Below are 17,617 nucleotides of genomic sequence, written 5' to 3'. Positions count from 1 at the left end.
AGTCGCTCCAGGTCCTCTTGTGAGACAACTCAAAGAGAAAAGAAAGGTAAGACAAAGGGCCAGTCCGTGACAAGGCTGACTCCCAGGGCTCTGGGGTTTGATAGTCAAATCTCATTCTCCCCACCTCTCCAGCAGTGACACGCAACAGAAAAAGGCTGCCTGGAGGGTTTGAGCTGTAAGGTCAGCAGCCTCTGAGAGCATTTTCCTGTGGCAGCAACACCTGTCTTTTAAGCCACCAAGTATAAACTTAATCACCATGAACATGAAGGAAAGCACAGTACATGGCAGAGTGTCCAAATGCTTCCACTGGCCTGCTTGTATATTAACTGAACTGCAGCTTGTTATCAGCACCAAAGCTAAAGTGTCTTCATGGCAAGTAAGACCAGCCAAGGCAGCAATCCTTTGGTTAAGTATTTAATGTTGCACTGTTATTCCATCTCGTGCTGTACATCAGCTGTAATGGGATATGAAATGGACCTAGAACAGGATTGGCAGCTGTTATTTTCCAGTTTACAGCCTTCATGTTGCTAGGAGTGCAAACAAGTCACAGACATGAAAACACTCACTGAGGCAAGGAGTCCACAAGCCACTACCAACACGTGCTGTGAAAATGGAAGCCAACTTTTGTTCCAGCTAAAATACCACATCCAGCAAACTCCTAAAGATCTGCATCTCTGCTGGCTTTTTTATGGGACAGATGAACTCTGTAATGCCACTGCAGTACCCGTAAAAAAGCCTGGACTGACACTCCTAGAGCCATTGGCATTATCCTGATAAAATTCAGAATGAAAACAAAGCACATCCTATCCCCCTGAAATGCTGAGCCCTCCTATCAGGGTCAGGTGGAGCAACTTCCAGGCAAACTGAGCTAAGTGTGTTTCAGGACTCATTTTCACAATATTCAAACTAAATCAACAAACCTGCAGTAAACAATATAATTCAGTGTATGTGATTTGTTTTCGACCAAAAATGTTGATGACCACTGTAACCACTGTGGATAGATGGAGAGCTGGAGCCAGACACTGATCCACAGCTAGAAATGACTGCCAAGTTCTGTCTACATATTTTTTTTGCAGGCAGATGCGAGCTTGTCCTGCCCTGCTCCACACTGCCTGGGAGTAAGGTCACCACCATTAGTGGTGCTGAACATGAGTGAAAAGCCTTGCTGAGAGGGAAGGTACATGAATGTGGGCTCAATGCCATGCTAATACAGCTACAAAGCCACCAGTCAGCTGAGAACATGGCAGAGCTCGTTCTCATCTGCATCCAGAAGGCGCCAAAGGCACACCCGAGGATACCAGTTCTTTACACATTTTCATGGGATTTCTGTCTTTGGGTCACCATTTATTTCCCCAATAAAAATGTATTATCCAGTATGTTTTGCTTTCCAAATTTATGTAGGAAAACCAACAAATGTGGTTTGGCTTCAATCCAGGCACTTTACTAGCATAAAATCTGGGTTAGTGCCAGAAACTCATATTTCTCTCTGTTTTGATCCCCCCCCTCCCCGTGCCATCCAACCCACCCACGTGCTGAACACAACTGCCTCCTGCAGAAAGAAGGAAGTTAATGAGATCCAACATGTTCTTCCTCCACAGCATCAGACAGCAACAACACATGGCACTGCACTGTACATACTCCCAACATTTCAAAGCCAGAGACAAGTCATTAGCACAGTGCAGGGTTTCCCTGTGGAATGACTTAATTTTGGAGGTGTCACAGGTCGTTTGACTGCATAGACAACACCAGACTTAGTTACTAACGAGTGACATCCCTCTGCAAGCACAGTTCAGTTTGAAGATAAAAATTTTCTTCAGAGTGAGCTTTGCTATGCATTTGCCAAGAAGCAACATAACATTTGCTATCAAAAAAGTGATCGTGTTCTTTCAATTTTCTTCAAGCTCATTAAAACAAATAAGTCTTGCTTATAAAAAGAAACAATATTCCTTAATCCTACAGCAAGCATTACATGATCTGCTTTATCTGACACTGTAAAATACTGTTTGAATAGCTACCAAATCATATCCTGGAGCATTTTCTTGAACTAATGTTCAGAAAACAGAATATGGCTTTTTCTGATGTAAAGTAGATTCCTTTTGATCTAATAACCTCTCTGCCCTCAGTATTAACCAGCTAGGGGTAGAGATATGACAGAGATTGCTGACTTCACAGGAAATTAAGTCAAACTATAAAGAACTGGCTTGAATATCTATCATGGTCACAGAAGAACTAAACTGCAAAAGCACCTCAGACTGACAGGTCCTCACTGCAGTGTGTGAGAGTTAAAAGAATTTCTTTGCCAGTCCCAAACATCCAAAGCCATCATCCTACCTTTGCACAGAGAAGTGCTTTTCAGAACAACTCAGTGTACTCCCATTGCAGCTGAGTCAGCCCGCCACCAGATGTGATCTCATTTCACTGTAAATGCTGGAACATTCCATTAGCTTCAGCAGATTTACATCAAATTTACAGAGGTGTGAGATTAGCATCTGGTCTGGCTCCTCTAGTGAATGAATACTAAATTCCACATTATTCTTGTTCCTGCAGTATCTACTTTACCTTTGCCATGCCCTGTGCAGAGATTACCCATTTCTGACTATGGGCAATTGTAGTGTTAAATACAAACCCTCTTCCATAAAACAAAAAAAATAGAGAATTGAATGGAGAAATAAGAAAAGTAACAAGAAACACACTGGGGCACAAAACAGGAGGATCCTGCACTCCAACATCTTGTCAGTCTGATTTTTGCAGCATCAGTGACATGTCAGAAAGCTCCGTATCTGCCCTGAACACTTGATGAAACACTTCAATTCTTGCTCACTGAGGTGGCAGCAACGACCAAATGAAATGAAAATTCACAAGGACAGAATATCACTCCAAATTTGCTGCAATGGATTCAGACTAGACTCCTTTGCAGTGCTTGTGGTAAGTCACCTCTCCCTAATGTAACTGGAGAACCACCTCATCTCCAGTGCTATGCCCTTTCTCTCCATCTCACATCACACTCTGCACAATAGGGGCTTGTCTGCCAGAGTTGTAACAAAGCACAGTTCCACCTGGGCCTGCCAGGCTGATGCTCCACACCAAAATAAAAGCCATTTTTAGGCTGGAATACCTGTTCCACCAGGTTTATCCATCTAAACCATGTGAATTTCCCAGGGATATAGAGACGCTTGCAACAACGTCCTCCACGCTGTGTGTGTCCCTCTCCAGCCCCCCAGAGTCTGAGAGCAAGTCCACAAAGCCCTTGGATCCACTTCAGACTCTTTCAGCCACAGATTTACATTTCCAGTTGCATTCAGCAGCGCACAAGCCTCGCACTGGTGACCCACAGAAGGGAGGAGAGCATCTGCATCAAGCCTCTGAGCCAGTGGCTCCCAGCAGCAAGGCACTGCACCCCTGTGGAGATGGATGTGGTCACACCCACCTTCTCCCTGTTGCTGTGTGCAGTGAGGGACCTGTGGGCAGCTCCCCGCAGCGCTGTCCGGTAGTTGTAGAAGTTACCAGTGGGGTCCATCTGGTGCTGGATGCACAAAAGAAGACACTGTTGGTTAGAAAGCAACCCGGGTCCTCCAAAAACAACTTTACACTCAGTTGTGGCAAACCCTGAGCAGAGCTTAGCCTACATCTTGAAAAGGTACGTCTTCAGAATCCACACACCTGCAGAACTCCACGCACCAAAGACACAGTGAGAGGTGACAGCCCATGGCTGTTCATACCTTTGATTTTCTGCTAACAGCTTACTGAGCTTTTATGTGAAAGAATAAGGACTGCACACTTTATATCTGCCAAATACTGGAATCTTCAATACAAAAAAACAACCTTGGGCCACTGTTCACTCAACATCCAAGGTATAGACTGGGAACCTTATATTCAGCATCAATGGAAGCACTATGGCATATAAGCTCATATTTCTGGCTTTTTTTATTTCTCCTATTTATTTGAGTGTCTGAATCCCCTCTACATATCAGCAGCTTCACACCTTCCTCACTACACCTGGGAAATTTCAGCTTAAAATCTGGCCCTCTGCCTGTGAAACACGTCTGCAAACATCTCATACCTGGGTAACAATGTGAAAATTCCCAAATAAAAAAAATCCAGAATATAATTCAAGCAGTACATCAGCACCTTTCTTTAATTTTTCTTTTCTTTACCTCGAGAATGAAAAATTTGGCTGTTTTCACTTTTGACCAAGTCTTCTTTAGCCTGGAAACTGGGCTCATGTTCATTCCAGCTATGAGTGAGAGAGAAAAGAAGAGAGCCATGGATAAGAATTGGGCTTCCTTTTTCATCTGTGACAGCTGATGGAGAGACCTGGTTAGAAGCTGTACTTACAAATGATTGCCATCAGCGAATTAAAATTCCCTATGTTAAAGCACTCTCGGGCAACATCAATGAAGAATTCAATGACTTGTGCTCGCTGTTTCTTTTTTGCAGGCTGTAAATTAAAAATAAAGGAATATCTGTAATAAGCAGAGGCAGAACTGGAGATCATCCTAGGCATTTGTACCATGTACAGCGTGGTTCCACGCAGAGTTTGGGCCATCTGCTATCAGTCACTGGCCGTAATTCTGTTCCAGCAGAATAGCCTCCAAAATCAAAGCTCTCATGGCAGTGACACAGAAGAAACCCACAGCAATCCCCAGGCTGGCCTCAGTGACTGTCCAGTGCTGGAACAGGCAGCCCAAGCAGGGCCTCAGCTCCCTGCTGGCCTCCCTCCAGTCACTGGGCACATCAGCACAGACTTTCCTAAGGGCAGGATTTCACACCCATGTAACAGCAGCATCCTTGTCCCAGAAAGAGTTTGTTTTGTTGCATTAATTCCTTTCCCCTCTTCTGTCCCTTCCAGCAGCACAGCCAGGCCAAATGGTAGTGTGCCTTTTAAATACACATTTTAATTGGGCTGGAATCACCCTCCCTTTCCCAAAGATGATCTTCAAGTGGTAATTCTTATGTGTCACGGGGCTATCCAGGCTCTTTAAACCATTATTATTCCTCCCTTCCACACCCTTTTCAAAGGGGAAAACGTTAATTTCATTTTGACGGGGCCAAATTAAACAAACTAAAACCACGACCAAGTCAAGAAACAACAGTCACAGCTGCCCACAGTAATGGGCAACGGGACAAAGAGCCATGCAGTGGGAATTTACACACACAACAGAGCCTTAGGATGACAGGTAACAAATACGGCTCCACCAGAATCTTTTCCGGCAGAAATCTCACAGGATAATTCGAGGCATTTTTTCCTCTCTTTTTCCCTGCAGGGTTCATTATTCCACACTGTGCTCCTACTACATCAAGAGAACAGTGCATCCCTCATGTGCTGCCGGCTCTGCCTTGCAGTATGTTTGTCATTTATTAGGTCACTTCTGCAAGTGCAGCATCACTAAAACTTCCCATCAGATGCTTTGCTGGGTCATAAGAAATAAATCCCCAGGTTTGCTTATTAATGTAAGATCTCAGAGTGGTACCTCAGGCGTAAAATACGCCACGTACTTTTGACTTACCATGCAAATTTCTGTCGCTACGAGATAGCAGAGTCTATTGAACCACTTCACATAGGCCTCAAGGTTACTCGTCTTCTTCTGTTCACTGAAACAGGTCTGGGGTGGAAAAAAAAAAAGCACAGAAAGATCTAACTGTGTTGCAGGTAGCTGGCTGATCACTAAGATAAATGCTGCACAAAGGTGATGACTGGCCACATCTCTCTCATGCACGTGGAAGACTCTGCACTGAGGGCCCCTTTTAAAAGTCCCTGGGTGGCTGGGTGGGTGGCAGAGGGGGGTCCAGCTGAGTGTGTCACACTGCACCATTCACACTGGGGCACAGAAAACAGCCCGTTTTGCCTGAAGCAAGTGTTCACTGGCACAGGCTGCACTGACCCTTGTTCACTGGGATGTGAACAGCTGGGGCATTGCAGGCTTCTGACAGCAGCAAGAATATGCAGACAAAATAAGACAGGCACAGCCTTCCACAGCACACTCGATCTGTGGCCTTGATTCTGGGACTCCCTTCAGTAAATGCAATCACCCACAGCCCTTTTCTGGAGGGGAGAGGTCAGATTTTAGTGAAGTGGACAAGAGATAAGCAAGAGGAAATACAGTTCTAGTTGGTTCTTTATGAAAAAAACCCCAAACTATTTCCCTGATTGAGTTTTCAGGAAAACAGGCTCTTAGTGACCAGCTCTACCCTGATGGCTGTGCTTGAACAGGTCACTTATGTGCCAGAGACACTTCAGTGATAAGAGCTATTACAGGAAGAGCATTTTTCACTTACTTATATAAAACTGAACATAAACTCCCATAACTGATACAGGCTGTGGGAGCAGATATTTGGCTGAACTCTTCCAGTTCCTTTGTCATCAACAGATAATTTGACTTCAGAGGAATGATAGGGCAGTTCGCACAGCCTGAAGATGTTGCTTGGGATTATAAGAATTCAAGTCCTTTTCCCAGCCCTAAATTGTTTGACAGTCCATGTAGGACACACAGCTCTCTGGAGTTCACGAGATTTGTTTGAACATTCATTAACATCCACTAGAGGGTACCAGAGAATACTGATTTTTTTTTGTTTTATTAGGATGATCATTTCCCAGCACTACTATAAACACGTGTCATTAAGAAGAAAATCACAATGCATAAGCACAGATCCATTAATGTCAATGGGATCACTCATATTATGTCAGGCAAACAAATGACTAAGAACCCCTTCAGTAATGGGGCTTAATTGGATTCCCAAGGTAATTCCAAGTAAGAAAATATTCACCTGTGATTCTGTATACAGGCGTGCTTAGAAACAGAAATCACAGTACCACGCTATGGAGAAGCAAAGCTTAACAAAGCTGGAATTCTGAGGCACTTTATGAATAGACTACATATACAGTAACAGTGTATTTTAAAAGCATCTCAAAAGTAAATGTCAGCAAGCAGCATGCAAATACCAGAAAACCCAAAGGAAACCCAAATCAGCCCCAGTCTACGCACAGCAGCTGCTTTTCATGTGCTCTGTTTCTTGTTCCCTGTTACAGCAAAAAATACACAAACCCCCATTTTTGTTCCAAATATGGTCTTTCCATCTCAGCACTGTTGTCCTGTGCCAGGGCGTAAGGACCACAGCTAATAACACAAAACTTGTGAAAAATGTGCAGCAGCTAAAGTTGAGACAGACTGCTTTTTAAAGGTTAAGCTTTATAAATGGCAGCAATATTTAGCACCTCCCAAGCATCTTCCATCTGCAACTCAGAATGCTTGATAAACATTCATAAGTGAAGCCTTTTGAAGCCCTCGCACAAGAAAGATGTTTAATATGATCTTTAGCTGGAGGGAATTCAGACCTGAGCCAACTCCCTGTGCTCAACAGGGTTGTTCTTCACAGGTCAGGGAAAATGTGACTCCACAAAGGGTTTGTGCTGCTGTGTTCAAAGACATGTCCAGAGAAGGGAATGGAGCTGGGAAAGGGTCTGGAGCACAAGTCTGATGAGGAGTGGCTGAAGGAGCTGGGGGGGCTCAGCCTGGAGAAAAGGAGGCTCAAGGGGTGGACCTTCTTGCTCTCTATGACTCCCTGGAAGAGGGTTATAGTGCAAGGGAGGGGTTCCTTCCTAAAGAATGTGACCAGTGCTCAGAATACCTGGAACTGAATCTCTGCCATTTCCCTCACCCTGAAACCAACTGCAGAATCTCTGTGGCTCCAAGAAGAAGAACGTTGCACTTCTCATCCATCCCTCCATCCATCCCTCCATCCATCCACCTTTTCACCATTACAAGCTCTTTGTGCAGCACTACAAACACAGGTCTTCCTGTTATGTTCAGCATCCAGTGAGGAAATTCTGCCATTGATGTATGATCTCAGTGGGAGCCCACGAGCAGTTCGGGGGAAGGATTTTCCACCCTCTTTCTTTTCAGACAATATGTGAAATCTCTGACTCTCCCTCTCCAGTTAGGAAGTCTCTTTCCTCACTGAGGCACTCACTGAAATGCTGCTTCAGACCCCAGTGGAATCAGTGGAAAGACTCCAAGTGGTTTTCACAGCCTTTGGATGAAGCCCTGGTCAGGCACTCCACTCCCTGTGGTGCTTTGGGTTAACAGCTGTTGTGTGGAGAGAGAGGAGTACGTTGATTCATGACGCACTGACTCACTACTGTGGTGTCTGGGCACCCACTCTGGGCATTACATCACATCCCGAGCCTCTAAACCTTCACCAGAGGGAACAGACATTCCCTGGATGTGTAAAGCCACAAACCATCCATCCCAGTCAAAGCAGGTTGGGAGGAACAAGCCAGAAAACAGAACATCAGGGTGCTGGCCTGTCTGGTACTCTCACCAGGAAGGAATGGCAATGACCTGCCACCAGGGCAAGCTCTGCCAACAGGTCCCATCCTTGATGGGAGGACACAGGTCACCACTTGTCCTGGCCTTGGTCAGCAGGTGCCTCAGTCCCTGCTCTTGGGGACCTCATCACACCAGTTCACCTGGGCAAACATCACAGGAGACACTTTGCATGCAGAGAAACCATACCTTGGTGCCATCCAGAGGGTCTTTATGTACAAATGCCTGCACAAACTCCTCGGGTCCAATGTGGCTTAACCTTTCCTGTTGGGGGGGGGGGGAAGAGAGAGGGAAAAAATCAGAAAGCACCCCAGAATCTCCTATTTCCCTTGGTAAGGCATTGCCATTATCTGTCACCTCTGAATGGTGTTACTGAACTGGTAGACAGCCAACAAACACCACACATTAAAATTCATAAGAACAATTAGAACTATTTCAGCAAAAAGAAGAAAATGAGCATAAATATGTCTCATTACTGACAAGCCACAGTAAGAGTCCCCTCCACTGTGCTGGATGCACAGGGCTCTATCTGGGAGCCAGCAGATCTCAGTTCTGTGCTTGATGCTGCCTCAGACCTGTTATGGTCCAGCAAATAACTGTTTTAAATAAGCAGCAAATAATTCTTACTAACAACTAAGCATCAGACAGTTTCAGTGCAGAGTACTTGGTGTATCAGATGTAGTAATGAAAAAGAAGGCAGAGGGCATTGGTTACAGCACAGTGGAATGAAAACCTCTAACTGTATCTGTTTTAAAAAGGCAGTGATGCCTCAGTCACAGGGAATCTCCCCTTGGAAGACAGTTGTACTATGGAGGAAAAAAAAACAAAAGCAAGGGAAAGACTCCAGGCAAAAGGAATTCTACTCTCTGGCTTAAGTTATATAAAGCAAAGAGAGCCAAGCCTGCATGTTCTGAAAACTAACCTAGGTGAGATGATCCTACATTTGGGGTTTCTGAACCATTCCACTTCTTGACAAATAGAATATCAACTACCTTCAGAATTCCCAAGGCTAATTTCATGATATTCACTCCAATCCACAATCCATTTCACGGTTTGTTTTCCCAGCCTTCCTCTCAAGGATGAACAGTGTCCACAGGACAGGCAGCAGGGAGTCATCAGAGCAACAGGAGATCTGCAGAGGGCAGCAACGTTTTACGTTCTCCTGTGCACATCCAGGAGGTCTGCAGGGAGGACCTGACCCTGGGAGAAGGGTGTGCAACACAACAGGCTGCCCAATGTTTTGGCACTGCAACTGGAGCGATTACCAACAAGAGCCTGTTTGGGAGAGGACTGCAGCCCAACGGGGGGAACAGCAGGAATTCCTGTGGGTGGTATCTGCACACCCAAAGGGAAGAATGAAAATCATATCAGACAACTCAGATGCTCTGTGTATCAAGAGGAATGGATTTGAACTGCTAAAATTCCTTCCAAATTGACAGAAGGGTTAATGACCAGCCACTTCAACAGCACCTGCAGGTTGTGGGGCTCTGAGCACCTTATAGAAGTGACCTTCCTGGGACTTGACCTTCCTGGGACTGTGATTCACATTTCACAAACAAGCAAGCTGAAGTGCAGTGACCCTCCCCAAGATGCACAGGAACACTCTGATTTACAGTTTTCTTCCCAAGCATCCCTTAACCTGTCAAACCCTGCCTCCTGCTGCAGTGCTGATACAGCACGGGATGTGCTGCAGCAGTGCAGACATTTTTTAGTTATGTCTGGAATACTTAGCAGCTGATGGCTTAAAATAATACCTCTGGCTGCAGAAGTTGGGAACCATTCCCACTTACCAGCTCCACATGTGTCAGCTGCTGAGCCAGAGTGTAGGGGTCACTGCAGACGCTCAGGATTTCTCTCTGAATTGATGGGGGTTTAGTTTTAAAGGCAACCAGCTTGTCAGAGACAGCAGCACTGATCTTGACAATCCCTTCTTGCCCATGGCTGAGGGTGGCAAGCTTCTGATTCAGGGTTTGCAAAAGCTGATTCATCTTTTTCCAGTAGGCCTGGAGAGACAGGGAGAGAAAGAAACATAAGCCACTCAGAGAATTTGACAATGGAGTGTTTTTGTGCTGAATTCTCCCTTCTGCAAGATACTCCTAAGCCAGCAACAGGTCACCATTTTATTTCCAACAAGCCTATTTCAGAATAACCAGTTGGCTTAATTACAGTTCTCTGCTCTGGACCACAGAAAGAGACTGCAGTCAAGAGAAGAGGCAGGCAGGACTGGTGGGTTGGGCTGGCACTGATACTCCCATATTCCTGCCAACATCAGGGTCAGAGGAGAGGGAATGCTACAACATGAGTTACTGCAGCTTTCTGGAGCACAGCAGCATTCAGTACCTATCCTTTATACCAGTGTTGGCTGAGAACTCTACCTGTTAATGGTGCCTTGTCAACTCTTATTTATTAGGAGTAAGAAATGTTTCTAGCACTATTCTCTCCATCCTTTTGAGCTGAATGCAGCAGGAGCATGCTGCTGCTTGCTACCCAGGTGGAGTGGCTGGAGCATTGTGTAGCTTTAAGTATTTAACATCCAAAATGTTAATTGCTACTGAAGGAAGCTCATACTGTATTCTGAGCACAGCCATGTGCTCAGCAGGATGATCATTACTAAGGTGCCCAGGTTGTTCTCAGAGCTGGAGCAGCTCCTTACAGACAATGAGTGGAGCTGCTGGCCATGGAGGATGGGCAGAAATAAATGACTTCAGCTCTTCATGACTGACAGATGCAGACATCACAGGACTGAGATAATGGACAGAACTGGTAGATGGGCTCTAAAGACAAGGATTGATTGGAAATGCCCTTGGCAAAAGCCATACATGGAGGATGAGGTAGACCCTGCTGAGGAATATGGTCTCATGGGCTTTCCCAGCCAGAGAAATGAGCACTGGGCATGGGTGCAGTGGGTGCTTGCCCAATTTCAAAGAGCATGGTCACTTGGGAGAACAGTTTTCAGGCTGGTGACTGCCAGCAACTCTTCTGGCACAAAGACACACAGCGGAGAGATCCCCTGGCTGCTCACGAGTGGAATAACTCCTCGCTCCCCATCCAAACAAGATTTAAGTTGCCAGTAACATCAGTTTGTCATCTGTCAGTGAGGAACCTGGGCTGGCAAGGAGCCTCTGTTCCACCTGCACTGCGCAGATGTTCACCCTGGCACCCTGCACGCCCTGCTCATCATCAGCACAGGGGCTGGGGGAGATGGTGCCTCCCACAAAGCCCAGCACACACCTGTGTCACGTCCCAACCTGGACACAGCCCAAGGGAGCTCCTGGGAAGTACAGAATCCTGTGGTTTAGATCCAGCCTTTGTCTCCTTCAGAGTTTTGTAGGCTGTGGATAGTCTTCAGTGTTAGGCATTGACAGCACTTGTGTTTAAGGAACCAGAAACCAGAGACAGTGCCCTTTTTGCCTACACAGAATCCCATCTGCACCCTGGAAGCAGCACGTTCTTCTGCTTCCCAGTGAAAAATAACATGGATACACCTACTGTGTCTTCATTACAGGAAAGGTTGGAGACCTTTAGAACATCCCAAGTGCTTCAACTTTTGAGACAACACTTTGTAACTTTGAGGCATCTTTTCCAACAGAAGGTTTCACGTTGCTGAGGACCCTCTCCTTCCACTCAAGGAAGACATCCTCTTGAGCTGGCCCAGAACATGGGCCAGATAAGCAGGATGTAGACAGGCTTTTTTTTTTTTTTGGAAAAATAAAGCTGTTAAGTCTGAAATGAAGCAAGCATCTAGAAGGCAAGAGGACTTGTCTTGGAGAATGACAACGCAGAATGTATTTGGAAGCAAATCACACAGGAAGAGTGAAAACTGAGTGAGGAAAATAAAAGCCCACCCTCATATTTTATCTGTTATGGATGTATATTAGCTCCAAGTAAAAGAGACTACAGGCCTTCTTCATGTAATTCCTCATGCAAACAGGTGGTCACACTTTTGATTTACAAAGACTGTTCCGGACTCAAACTACTGACCACCATCTAAATATTTCTCTGTTTTACATCCAGGTGTGTTTGCAAATCTGCTTATTAACACAACGTTATTTTTTAGTGAAAACTCAAATAGTGACATATTTGGTTTTTTGTGAACATATTTTGTAAACAGGGAAATTAATTGGGGAGGGGAGGGGGGCAGGCACAGCACTGAAATCCAAGTTTCCTAAGGAATATAAAACATCTGGCTGAAAGGCTTAGCTGGAAACCCAGTTATCTTGGGATGAGAAATCTTGGACCAGCCATGTCTGTGCAGTATCAAATTCTTCACTGTTTGGATGAAAAGCCAAAAAGCAGCATAAAATTGCTTGAAAGACATGCATATTAGCCAGTCTTTCAATAGATCCTTATCAAGAGATCTAGTTTCACTTGGTTTTGTAGAGAATATGACACAAAAAACAGATACAGACAACAGTAATTGAAGACTCAGGTAAGCCAATCACCTAATAAAGAATGAAATGAGAGAGACACTTAAGGGACACAAAAAATTCCACAGAAATTAGAGCTCTTGAGGATACAAGTGGTTGGGTGCACCCTTGCCCAGAAAGCTTTTCTGTGTGCATTGGAGGAAAAATTAAAACAAAAAAATTTAAAAAAATAATCCTGCTTTTTGCCCTTGTAAAAGCATTTCCTGCCTTCTTTAAACCACATTCACTAAGTGAAAACAACATTGTTCATTACCTTCAATGTTCTGGTAATTATCTTGCCACAAAGTGACCCCCCACTGCACAGGGGCTGCATGCTGGACTCCATCAACCAATTTCACTTCACTGCCACATTAACAGTCAAAAGAAGCAACTACTGTTTAATATTTAAAGGAAATGTTTCGTTCTTAACTAGGAAAGTTCCTCTGAAGACAGCAGGCCTCAGCAGGTGGCTTAGGAGCTCAAATTTTAATTAAAATTTCTAGCTCTAAATGCAAATCACAGCACTTACTCAGAAATGCTTCTCAGCATGGACACCTTTCTAAGCACATCACAGAGCCTTTAGAAAGTGGACTCTACAAAGGACAGGAGCACACACTGCAGGGGAAAATCCTGCACTGACCTACATGGACTGCATGACATCACAAATCTTTCAGTCTTTATTTTCTGTGGTTCACAACAGGAACAACTTTTTTCCGAACAACTAACGGGCACCACCACTCTTCTGTGCTGCCCCTTAAAAAAAGGAAATCTGCATTGTAGGATATGAGTTGTTTCTTAAATTAATTATTGATTTTGCTCAGGCATAATCACTTGCAATCACAGTGCCTGGTAATATCTGAAAAACAATGATTTGAGACTAATGTAGTCTGAGGCCTCCCAGGGCACCCACAAGCATTGGTACACAGCCATGCACTCTCCAGAGCAAAGGTGTGCAGTGCTTGCTCAGGTTAGACAAATAAACTATTGCTTTGTATGCAGAAAGTTGATTTACAGCATTTATGGCTCTTCACCAGGGCAACTACTGCTTTCAAAGAGCACACACAAAGCCTCTCTTCTTTGCCCTTTGGCTGGTTCCTTCTTCCCAGTGGACATGATGTTGGTGGGTCTGTATGGGTTTCTCTCACTGATGCTGAAGGGCTGCAAGGCACCTTTTGTGGTGGTTGGCAGGAGCAAGTCCATTGCCTCTTCCCCTAGAGGGAGTTTCACTACTCTAATTAATGGAACTGAAGCCACTTGGCCTCTTTCTGAGTTTATTTTTGTTCCCTTCACCTCCATCACTGTGTCACACAGCTTCCCCTTCCCACCCCTTCTCTCCCACGGGCTGGCCAGCCCAGCCAGTGGATCCAGGCCAGCCTACAGCTCCCTGAAAGTGCCAGACATGATGCCAGCCCAGCCCAAGGGCAGCTGTTCCCATTTCTGACATATTTCATGTGCGTAGGAGGGCCCAATTTTATTTCTGTTGTGCTGCAGCCCTGCTGATTCCTTCTCTCCTCTCTCCACCCTTCTCTCTCTCAGTCTCGTGGGTATGTTCTTGTTCTACTGAACTGCAGCCCTCTGTGGCTTGAGGCCAGGCCTTCACGTAGCCAATGGAACTGAATTCTTCCACATCCCATGGTTAACCTAGAAGTAATTAGAGACTCTCTGTGTACTATTTGCTTATTATTTTCGTGGACTTTGTGGTCTTTTTAATGTTTCTGAACTAATTTATGGGGTTCACCCACCTGAATTTGCAAGCAGGTCTCCCAGAGACTCCATTCACTGTGACCTACACTGCCACACACACAGCTCATGCTTGAACATTGAGACCATACAGACATCTACCCTGAGTTGCTGCTCAGCAGGCCACACACTGCTGTCTTCTGTCACTTTTATCCTTCCAGAAAAGCTACATGTTCATTAATATTTGCATTTTCTTCAAACATAAGAACTTAAACCTAGGGAAGCTGTGGAGTCACATCCCTGGAAGTGTTCAAGGCCAGACTGGATGGGGCTCTGAACAAACTGGTCTAGTGAAAGGTGTCCCCACCCATGGCAGGGGGTTGGAATGAGATGGTCTTTAAGGTCCCTTTGAACCCAAACCATCCTGTGATTCTGTGATTCTGACTTGGGAGATCACAGCTCTGTTGCTATTTGAATTGTCACCAGCACATTCAGTCTATGCTATGCCTTCATATATTCCCTCTGTAAAATGGGAATATTGTTATCCTACAATTTGATGTGCAGTAGATAAATTCTACTGATCACTCTGATGTGTCCCCATGTCACTGCCAAGGAGTACCTAAAGTGAGAGATGTGGCTTTCAGGGAAGCTACTGCAGGTTTTTCCCGTTGTAGGAGAACAAAACTGTGAGAGTATCCAAGAAGAGGCATGGAACAGAATGTGGCAAAAGGAGGAAACCAAGTGGAAAAATGAACTTGACATTTAACACAACATCCAAGATCAGGCATCCTCACCTCATCACACGGGGCTATCCTGTGAATCATGTCTTTCAGATGGCCAATCATCCGCTCTTCCTGAAAGTCATATGGGAATGTTTCTGTCCACTCTGTCAGCAGCTGCAAGATTTTGGGTCCAAATTTTCTGATTCGAGCCTGAAATGGAAATCATTGAATGATGGACAGGGATTGAAATGTGTTTACTCCTTAAAGTCTCCCAGCAAATATGTGTGTCACTGAACGTGGGGCCAGATTTTCAAAGAAGGCATTTACGGTTGCACCTGCAAAATCTGCCACGTGCATACAAACAGTGGTGTGCACAAATGATACACTTGGGCATGCAAAATGCACCAGCACTTAGATGCATGCACAACTGTCTGTTTTACATGCAGATTTAAGTATTCTGCACATGCAATTGTCTGGTTTATGGCTGGGTAGACATTTTGTTGGTGCAACCTTTATACCTTTTTTAAAAACATCTGGCCTTTTTGCTGATTTCAACCATTTGGTCTTCCCTTTTGTACTTACAACCCCGCTACATTTTCATCCTTCTCTGAAAAATTGACTGGAATGAATTTCTTGACCAACAAAGAGGGGTTTTTTTCTCCTTTGCTTTCTGGCCGTATGAAAAAACTATTTAGTGACCAGTGGTAGATGTAAGATGAAGAAGAGATGGACAAAACAGCAGCACTTCAGTAACTTGACCTGGGCTACTGATAACGTTGCTCTCTTCCCATATGAGCTCAAGGTCATGATAGGACAAGGACACTCAGTCATATAATACACAGCTGATATCCACTTTACTTTTGGTGTAGATTTATCAGAGGATGCAGCAGTGGGAATAGTCAGGATGATATGGGGCAAGGAGGGAAATGTGGGGAATAGCACAGTTGGTGCATTAGTGTTATCTCAAAAGATGGCCAGCTGCTACCAAAGCTTTCATCCTGTTATCCAAGAACATGTGAAAAGAAAATTGTGTTAAACAACAAACTGCATTTTTATTTACAGAAAACAAGACTGAAACAAACAGCCTTCTTCTATATCCTACGTACTGCAGCTAAAGTGTACCCTGTAATCAGGAAAAATTATACTCTTAAGCTCCCCAGCTCTTTGTTTTTCAACCAAGGTGGTTAAAATGCATATTTCAGCTTTCCACCAACAACAGGTTTCAATGAACCACATCTCTAAAAATAACTGCTGTCAGCTAGCATTAAGCTCAGGCTCAAAGACCAGCAGGTGGCTGCTAAAGGGAAAGCTTTATTGGAAACTACAAAGGTCTGGGGAGACATTTGCTCCAGCTGTGTAAACTGTATTACCAATCGATGGAGGGGACTTCGTGCAAGTCACAGGACACAGGGGATGGGAGGTCTCTTGTGTGCAAAGTCTCAAAGTGGGCCCCACTCTCAGGAACACAAAATCAGCTGTGTTCCACCCACCCTGTGTTACTACAAAACACAGATTCACTCCAGGCAGATAAGAGATCTTTGTAATAAGATAGCATTTCTCATTTCTTGAAAGTTTAATGAGCAGCAAAACTTTGCAATGCTCACATTTTAATCCTCCTAAACTTGTATCTGTCATAGAATTGGAGAGCAAAACCCATCTCACACCTTATAAAACCTGTTTTGCTTGGTGCACTTCACACAAATATTTCTATTAACAAAGAGTGTACAGGCAATACAAGTGTGGGATTGCTGAGTAGTCTGGTGAATGGCTCTCCACAGTGAAGGCAGAGCTCCTGTTACTCATGCAACCAGGTGCCTGTGCAAAAACAAGCACAGGTGTTCAGATGACTCAGTATTTGTTGCCAAAACCACTGTTTCAAAGCTGGAAAGGCTGATCCTGAGAATCATTTCAGAATTCTGGGGGTTCTGGAAAGTAGCAATTAATGCATGTTCTTCCCCCCCCTCTACTGCTCTGAAGGTGCATCTCCTGCTCCAAGTAATGCACAGGATAGGTCTTCAATGCACCCAGGAGAGCTTGGGCAGAATCCAGCACTGAACAGGATCCAGTGGGATCCGTCACCACCGTGGCACTGCCAGAGGGTGCACATGTGTTGCTTCACACTGTATCAGCCTGCACAGTCCCTGGGGCAAAGCAGGAGGAGTGCTGAGGCAGGAACAGCTTGGATTTTCTCATCTGTTTGCCTGTCACAGCCTCACTGCTGTTTCCACTCGTTCCTGGTGTGCCAGGCAGTGCCGCTGGCATACAGCAGGTCTGTCAGCACTGAGGTGAGTGGGTACCTGCACGCTGTTACAGAGTGTTCAGAGGCACAGGGAAGGCCAGGAGGAAATATTACTGCGCCAGAAGCAAGAAAGCAAAAGGGCAGAGGCATTGAGTAAAAATGGGAGAGTGGTGTGTCGACATCTGCAGCTGACAGTGTGTGAGGTTCACGTCCTACCTCCTTGCATCCCGCAGGCTTCATCAGAGC

General features: G+C 45.0%; 1 protein-coding gene across 1 annotated transcript in view; it reads right to left on the bottom strand.

The window, feature by feature from the left end:
- The window catches only part of RASGEF1C (RasGEF domain family member 1C), a 72,395-nt gene that overhangs the window by 11,154 nt on the left and 43,624 nt on the right, over positions 1 to 17,617 (bottom strand). Inside the window, exons 4-10 of the mRNA XM_027682620.1 lie at positions 15,205 to 15,342; positions 10,115 to 10,327; positions 8,514 to 8,588; positions 5,508 to 5,603; positions 4,336 to 4,438; positions 4,155 to 4,234; positions 3,428 to 3,523 (exon numbers count right to left, since the gene is read on the bottom strand). Coding sequence (XP_027538421.1) covers positions 3,428 to 3,523; positions 4,155 to 4,234; positions 4,336 to 4,438; positions 5,508 to 5,603; positions 8,514 to 8,588; positions 10,115 to 10,327; positions 15,205 to 15,342 — 801 coding nt within the window. The remainder of the gene's footprint in view (positions 1 to 3,427; positions 3,524 to 4,154; positions 4,235 to 4,335; positions 4,439 to 5,507; positions 5,604 to 8,513; positions 8,589 to 10,114; positions 10,328 to 15,204; positions 15,343 to 17,617) is intronic.

Source organism: Neopelma chrysocephalum, unplaced genomic scaffold, assembly GCF_003984885.1.
Source record: "Neopelma chrysocephalum unplaced genomic scaffold, ASM398488v2 Primary Assembly neopelma1_63, whole genome shotgun sequence".
NCBI lineage: Eukaryota > Metazoa > Chordata > Aves > Passeriformes > Pipridae > Neopelma > Neopelma chrysocephalum.
Note: the sequence above shows the minus strand (reverse complement) of the source record. Positions and strands in the feature narration are given on the sequence as shown.